Raw genomic sequence first — 8,792 nt, forward strand, 5'->3', positions numbered from 1 at the left:
TGTCCACAGCGGCTGTACAACGAACGCTACCAGAGCAGCATCAACAGCACCAGCGACGCCCACCCGCAGCAGCGGCAGCCGTCACAGATGTCCTTCGGGGAATCCGGGGGACTGGACTCTGGCTGCGGGAGCCAGTCAGTCTGCGGCAGTCAGATCTCCAGAGCTTCCAGCAGTGCCGGAGGAAACTTTGCCGGTGACCAGCACCAGCAGTTGTCTCCCCCTCCCCCAGCAGCTCCGCCACCGCCCTCCATGTCCCAGCCCTTGACCCCTTACGGTGGGGGAGGTCAAGGTCACTTTTCACCGGGTGGTGGGGTGGTGGGGGTCGGGGGTTGCGACAGCGCCATGAGCTCCCCGATGCCGTGCGACAACAACAGCCCCTACCTCGGCCAGCCCCTCACTTCCTCCCCCCTCCCCTCCTCCTCCTCCTCCCCCTGGGGCCCACCCCAACCCCCTGCTCCAACCCAGCTCCACCACCACCACCACCACAACAACAACAACGACCAGGGTCACGTCCAGTGTCAAGGTCAGATGTCGTGTCAAGGTCACATGCAGGGTCAAGGCCAGATGCAGAGTCCGGGTCTTCAGGGTCAGATGGTGGCAGTGCAAGGTCCCATGGTGGGGGGACAGATGCCTGGGTATTTCTCCCCTCAGCATCAACAACAACAACCCATTCCTGCCCCTCACCCTCACCCTCACCCACACCCCCACCAGCAGCCGTGTCAGCAACACCACCACCACCACCATCACCAGACGAGACCAGGTCCCCCTCCCCCTCCTCTTCCTCCCCCACACAACAACCAGCCGATGCCGGTAGCCCCGGGCGCCATGAGGGGCGGACAACTCATGTCCCACGGTGGACACTGTCCCAACGCCATGCCCTCCCCGGGACACACCGCCCCGCCCCCCAACCCCTGCCAGCCACCCCCCAACATGTGCATGGTCAACGGCCACAACTGCCACATGATGCCGGGCTGCGGAGGGAATCATGGGATGCACGTCCCAGCACCCCCCGTCAACTGCTGGCATGGGGGTGGCGGTCAGGGGGCTGCCCCCACACCCCACTTCCAGAGCCCGGGGGGAGGAGGGGGGCAGTACCCTCAGAGCGGCATGATGAACGCCAGCGCTATGAACATTGCTGTGCCAGGGGGGCATGGCCCAGCCCCCAACCCCATGATGGGGGCAGGGATTGTGGGGGATCCGAACTCGAGCCGACGGGCGAGCCCCCAGGTGCAGGTGCCGCACATCAGCCAGTCGCTGATCCCCGCCAACGCCAAGGCCGTGAACCGCAGCAACGCCATGCCCCCCCGCCAGCCGATGATGGGTCAGCGAATGCCTCAGCAGCAGTCCATGATGTCCCCAGCACCCCCCCACCACCACCACCACCAGTCCATAGGCTTCCCTCCTCACCAGCAGCAGCCGAACATGTACAGCAACAACAGCAATGCCATGTACGGTGGAAATCAGTACAGGGGTAATGGTAATGCCTACCCTCAGATGTTCTCCGGAAGTGGCGGGGGTGGGGGCACGAGCCGAGGGGGACCCTTCCGCCCTCCCAACGTGGTGGTGAATGGTAACGCCGGACCCCACATCAATTCCGCACCTGGGGACTTTTCCAGACACCCCCAGCACCAGCACCAGCACCAGCAGCAGAGAGCTGTGATGCCTCAGAGTGGGGCGTCCACCCCTATCGGAATGTTCCGACACCCCCACCCGCCCTCCTCCTCCTCGCAGCACCCCGGGGGGTACCCCCGACCCCGGCGGTCACCCCAGCACCCCCACCCCCAGCAGCCCTACCCCTACCCCATGGAGATGTCCCCGGGATGTAACCAGGTGACCAGCTCCACAGACCGCAAGGAGGCCACCACCCCGCCCATCGAGGACTTCATGGAGAACATCACAGCCCTCTCCGCGGAGAACCTGGCGGAGAACGCTCCCTCCGACAGCGAGCTGGGCTCCCAGAGCTCCCTGGCTCTTCGGAGCGGCTCCAACAACCAGCAGCGGCTCCACCCGGTGCTGAACACCTCCAACATGGTGGTCAACGACATGAGTTCCATCCTTACCCAGCTGGCAGAGGAGAACAAATACCTCAGTCTGCGATCTTGAGAGCAGTGGATGGACCCTGTATTCAAGCCAAGACATTCGTGTTGCTAAGCCCTAAGTGCATGTGTTCTGAAGGTGATTAAGATGAATATCAGTCTTGAAAACACATACCTTAGTCTGCGATCTTGAGAGCAGTGGACTCGCACCCTGTTTCTCAGGCAACACATTCATGCGGTTAACCCCTAAAGCGCACGTGCATTCTGAAGGTGATTAAGATGAATATCAGTCTTGAGAACAAGTACCTCAGTCTGCGATCTTCAGAGGAGTGAACTCCCCCTGCATCTCAGGCAAGACCCTCACACAGCTAACCGCAAAGTACACATGTGTGCCGAAGGTGATGATGATGAATTTGAAAACAAGTACCTCAGTCTGCGATCATGAGAGGAGTGGACTCAGCCCTGGACTCTACCCTGTATCTCAGCCAAGACATTCACACGGCTTACCCACTAAGCACACATGTGTTCTGAAGGTGATGAAGATGAATGTCGGTCTTCAGAACAAGAACCTCAGTCTGCGATCTTGAAACATCAATGGAGTGGACACAGATCCTGTATCTCAGCCAAGACACTTGCACAACTAACCTCAAAGTGAATATGTGTGCTGAAATTGATGATGATGAATGTTGATCTTGATTTACTGACACAGGTGGAAAAGAAGAGAGAGAAAAAATCTCCAGCCCAGCAGTGTTGAAATGATGATGATGGACCATGGGAAAAAAGTATCCTGGACAAATATGGTGTCTGTTAGGAAAGGTCTGTAGCCTTGCAGTGCTAAAACGGGGCAGTGAATTTGTATCCACCGTGTCCTGGGTTCAGCATAGAAAGGTCCGGCCCTACCCTCACCTTCCACTGAGGGCGTTGCTTCAGTTCTAAACAGACGCTGGTATGTGCCAGGGCTTCACGCCCCTCAAACAACGAAACCTCCACAACACCAAGACCCCAGCATCAAACACCATGATTTTTGGGGCACAAGCCAATAGGTTGTAGCCTTCCATGTGTGCTGTTCTTAGTTTGGGAGGATTATTTACATTCTGTACGCAGTTTCACACTGCCGACTTTGACTCTGTGGTCAGCAGTGTATGAACTTGTAACTGATTTGAAAAAAACAAACAAAAATACCAACAGAACCTGATGCTGGTTGGAAAGAAGAACCCACATCTGTTAAGTGACATGCTGTTGTGGGTCAGGTCTGATAGCGGTGGTACCAGTGGTGAGAGAAACGCTCAGCATGAAAATCTGTTACCGTTTCAAAGTGTTGCCGTTTTTTCAGGTGCTGTGAGATTGGGGGGTGCTGGGACATGTTTTGTTGTTATGTGTACATTGTGCAACATGTTGTGTTGTTATGTGTACATTGTGCAACATGCTGTGTTGTTATGTGTACATTGTGCAACATGCTGTGTTGTTATGTGTACATTGTGCAACATGTTGTGTTGTTATAGTGTACATTGTGCAACATGTTGTGTTGTTAGACATGTTGTGTTGTTACGTGTACATTGTGCAACATGTTGTGTTGTTACGTGTACATTGTGCAACATGTTGTGTTGTTACGTGTACATTGTGCAACATGTTGTGTTGTTATGTGTGCATTGTACAACATGTTGTTGCATGCACATTATGTAACATGTTGTGTTGTTACATGTACATTATGCAACATGTTGTGTTAACATTAATCAACATGTTGTGTTGTTATGTGTACATTATGCAACATATGTTGTTACATGTACATCACAGAACATGTTGTGTTGTTACATGTACACACATACATCATGTGTTGTTACATGTACATTATACATGTGTTGTTACATGTACATTATGCACTGCTGCTGATTGTGAATGATTTCACCTCGTGTGTTTTGCTGAATGAGCTTCTCGCGTTTTTCTATCAAGGGTAAAAAATGAAAGTGCTTCTTCCCAGTTATTCCCCCTTACTCAAGGTCAATGTCTGTTTTCAGTGTGGAGGGATTTTTTTGTTGGTTTTTTTTTTTGTTTTTTTTTAAGTTGTTCCGTTTACCAGAGAAGGGAGGGAGAAAGTTTGTGTGTGTGAAGTGAGTGTGAGGTATTTTTAGCACATCGCTGTAATTATGTCTTATGTTTCTCCAGTTAGTTCACTTGAAATGAACAGCTGTGGTTGATTTTGTTCATTGTGAAACATTCTTTTTTTTCTTTTTCTATTTTACTTTTTCTTTCTTTTTTTTTTCTTTTTTTTTGCACATGAGCATGGTGATCAAGTGTTGGTATGTGCGAGTGTTAAGCAAGCAGGATTTCGATGGGTTAGACACATTACACTGAGATGTGTAACTGTCACCTTTGTAGCAAGAAGTGGAAGAACTTCTCACCCCTAACCCACCCACCTTTGTTTGTTTTTTTAATGCGTACCAGTTTTATTCTTGTTGGTTACATATTGGAGATGTGGACTTGTTTAAGATCTATGCACACGAAATATTTTTTATGAGTCTTCCATCTTTGTATTGAAACATTTGTGGCCTTATAAGATGGTTTTCATTTTACAGAGAAGGTCGTTGGAGCTTATAGAGTTACATATAAACATAGCGAGAGAGAGAGGGAGGGAGAGAGAGATTGGTATCTTTAGCAAAAATTACCTTTGAGAGAAATCAGAATTCTACAGAATAATTAGACTCACACATTTGGTTCCATCACAGTAGCTAGACCTTTCTGGCAGCTAAATATAGTTAGAAACATTTGTTTGGTGAAGTTCAGACAGATAACTGCAAGCAAGTCTGATGTTTCATGTGCCTTTTTCTCCCCTTTCTTTTAACCTTAGGACATGAGTCTTTCAATTCATGAACATTTCTGTGTGCTGGTAATTCTGTATGCATGGCAGTGATACGGTGTTAAAACAAAAAGAACACAAAAACAAAGACCCATTTTTGGGTATCATGACTTGAAGGAGTGTTCGTGTTGGTCATTCATGGGAGAAAAAAATGATCTAATTCGGTGAATAAAACCTCCCCGTCCAGTCCTTTTCAGCTTTCCAAATACTCGTTCATTAGGCAAAAAAGAAAGAACGGCATTTAGAATGATAGACATTTTAATCAAAGGGTAGTATGTCATCTCTTCCATTGTTTGGGGGGTTCTTTTGTTTCTGCTTATAAAAGAGCATTTGTTATAAAAGAGCATTTGTAAAAGAGCATTTGTTGGTGACAAACTTTTACCAAACTGTCAAAGCATTTTGGTTTTTTATTGTTGGCTGTTTCTTTCACTATTGTATTTTCCATGATAATAAGAATTGTAACCCAGTATCAATGTCAACAAATCTGTTCTTAGATACCACACAGGTAATGAAAGAAATTGCATCCTCCATAGTGATTATCATGAGTTCCCCCACCCCTTAACTGTTGTTCTGCCGGTTGAAATGTGTGCGTCCTCTTTTAGCTCATTTTGGCCTTTGATGTGGACACTTGTTCCGCTGGTGTGGGTTTATACAACTCCCATTGTGTTCTCTCTCTCTCTCTCTCTCTCTCTCTCTCTCTCTCTCTCTCTTTCTCTCTCTCTCTCTCTCTCTCTCTCTCTCTCTCTCTCTCTAGCTCTCTCTCTAGCTCTCTTTCTCTTTTTTTCTCCCTCATCTCTCATTCTGCCTCTGTCTTTCTCTCTTGTCTAATATCTTCATCCCAACACAACAAACATTTTCACAGCAAAGCTGGAATTCTCTCTATATACAGCGAATCTGTGTTTAAACTGTTGCCTTGCATAAAACCAAACAGAGAAAGTGTCATAATTGTTGGTCAGAAGATTATAATTATACACGTGTGTTCAGTCAGGTGCTGTATGGTTGGTTGTGTTACATTTGGTTGTGTCTTGTCAAATTTACACAGTTCGGGTGGAATGTTCACATGTGCCTTCTAATCTTCAATAACCATGAATCCACAGCTGACCACAAAATGGAATGATGTGATTTAGGAGAGAGGTTAAAAAACAACAAATGTAAATCTTTATTGCCTTCACATGTCCTGCGAGTGAATTGTTTTGCTGCAGCAAACACTGTTTCATCTGCAGAGAAACATCAGGGGACACAACTCTTCACATTCATTCCACAGCAGTTGTTAACCTTGGGGAAAATGGGGGAGGGAAAAAATATACTTGCAGTCAGGAAAAAAAAATAATAAAGAAGAAAGAAAAATGGATGGCATTGCACTGTAACGATAAGCTCTCCCTGGTGAGAGCAGCCCAAATTTCACATAGAGATATCTGTTGTGATAAAAGAGTAGTACAGTGCAATACAATAAAACAATATAACAATGCACTGCAATACAATACAATACAGTTCCAGTAGGCTTGTGTAATAATACCTTTACTCAGAGGTTCATAAATTTCTAGGATCCATAAGTTGCTTGCAAAATGCGATTTGTGATTTGATTAATATTTTTTCTGGAGTTAAGAAACTCTTCTGGAGCCATTTTCTGGTGCATTCATATTGATCTTTCTGGTTTGTTTGAAATTGTGCCTTGATTAGCAGTGGACAGACACACAATTTCCTGGGCAGGATATTCTGTCTACACAGGAGACAACATCACATATAATGCTCAGCATTTTTCATTGTCAACAAGAACTGAACTGTGGTCAGGAATCTCAATCCTCTGCTCTGTCAGGAATGAGTGGTTTCCTTTGTCAATATGTATAACGTTTTTTGTGTCAAGATTTATAACGTTCCCTTTTCAAGATTTATAATGTTGCCCTGGAAAAAAAATTACGTTTTGTTTGTGAAGCGTTGTTGTTTGTGAAGCGTTGTACATTGACGAAAATTACCTGTTGGTAAAATTACATTTTGTTTGTGAAGCATTGGTATGTTGTCTGGAATGATCTGTTGGTAAAAATGACAACATATTGTTCATGAAGCATTGTCAGTAACAATCACTTGGTAAAAATTACAACTTTTTGTTTTTGAAGTATTGATGTCTTGTCAGAAATTATCTGCTGGTAAAATTGCAACATGTTTGTGAAGCACTGCTTGTTGGCAAAAATGAACTGCTATCTTTGTTAAGAATGACACCGTTTTCTGTGTTAAGATCTACGGTCTTTCTTGTCAAGAACTACAACTTTTCTTTATGAAATACAGTTTTCCTTCTTCAAGGGGTTGTTTCCCTTGACAGTAGTGGTAGCTTTGTCTTTTCAAGCACTCACTTTCTCCTTGAGAATTATGGTTATGCTGAAAATTTTAAAAGACATTTTTTTTTTTTTTTTTTTGTTTTTTGGTTTTTTTTAGGAATAGTGGTTATGTTGTGTGTTGGGCACGTGTGCACATGCACACACACACACACATACGCACGCGCACGCACACACACATACACACACACGCACACACACACACACACACACACACACACACCTGTATGGCCCAGAAGATTTAGTAATGGCACTATGTTTGATAGGGACACAAAACTGAAATCAGACTGACAGTTTTGGGTGTATATCCATTTAGACATCAGAGACATTGAAAGCGTGCCGATGGTTTATACCCCGAAAGTAAAAGCTTAAAAACATTAGCATGAGGGAACCATTTCATGTTTAAATGATATAATTGTTTGGAAAAAAACAAAAAGAAACCAGGTGATGTTGAGACATTGTTATGCATAGATCAATAAAATCAGTAGGCTTGTATTTTTATCTTTTAATTGCTTGAGGTATACAATAAAAGGCTTCCCACCCAAACCTCCATCCAGGTAATTAAAGACGACAGAAAATATGTATTTATGTACAGTACTACCATTGTTTTATGCCAGAAGTTTTATGTACAAAGTTGACATGGATATAATATGCTGAAAACAGTGGACACAGAGGTGGCTTAATAAAAACATCTCTTTTTTTTTGTTTGTTTGTTTGATTGGAGCAGTCAGAGCACACGGTATATCTACTGACAGAAATCCTTTGCTGTTTTCTTCATTGTCATATCCTCATCACTGTTTTCAGATCTGGGGCTGAGAGAGAGAGGGAGAGAGAGGGGGGGGGGGTGAGATTGTGAGAGAGAGAGAGATTTTATATTTACACAAAGCATAATAATTCTATTGTCTGTGGATTCAGTTATCTGAAACAACAAATTTTACTTGCTAGAATTGATATTTTGAATATGTGTGTCATGCTTTTTTTATTTACATAGTATGTATGACGAAGATTTTTGATTGTCCGCAAATTTCAAATGCTGGTGCCTGGATATTGATATTTTGGGAAGAAAATCAAGTCGAAGGTTCTTGTTTTGGTTATTTGATTTTTTTTTTTTTAATCTACCATAAACACTAGCAACACAGAAATGATCTAATAGTGTGATCCAACTCACATTTCTTCAGAAAATACCTGTGGATGTGTTTAACAACACACTGGGTGGTTGAAACTCTCCAGTTCCTTTAGTTGTTCTTGGTGATTTTGTTTGTTGTCTGCATTTGTTTGTTCTTTCCTTCGTTGTGTTGTGGTCAGTCTGCCAAATGTAAGAGGTCATGAAAGGGATGTTCAAAGTCTGTCACCGCCATCAGTGAACGTCTTTCAGTTTGATAAACAGTTAGCGTAGAACTGACAGACACCTTAAAGTTGTTGAAGTCGTTGAAAATTTACAATACAGTAAATACAATACAGTGTAATACAATACAATATTACTGTATTAGTCCCTCACAGAGGGCGTTTTTGTCAACAATCATAAATGCATTGACAAGAGCAGTGCCATTGTACTGAAATTTACATTCACTG

The 8,792-nt window shown here is 44.7% G+C and overlaps 1 protein-coding gene across 1 annotated transcript in view; it reads left to right on the forward strand.

Annotated features, from left to right (window-relative positions):
• LOC143276686 (uncharacterized) overlaps positions 1–3,481 on the forward strand; it is a 125,842-nt gene extending 122,361 nt beyond the window's left edge. The window contains exon 21 of the mRNA XM_076581322.1: positions 10–3,481. Within this exon, the coding sequence (XP_076437437.1) occupies positions 10–2,103 (2,094 nt within the window). The 3' untranslated portion in view covers positions 2,104–3,481. The remainder of the gene's footprint in view (positions 1–9) is intronic.
• The last annotated feature ends 5,311 nt before the right edge of the window (positions 3,482–8,792 follow it).

The sequence above is a fragment of the Babylonia areolata genome, chromosome 32 (assembly GCF_041734735.1).
Source record: "Babylonia areolata isolate BAREFJ2019XMU chromosome 32, ASM4173473v1, whole genome shotgun sequence".
In the NCBI taxonomy this organism is placed as follows: Eukaryota; Metazoa; Mollusca; class Gastropoda; order Neogastropoda; family Buccinidae; genus Babylonia; species Babylonia areolata.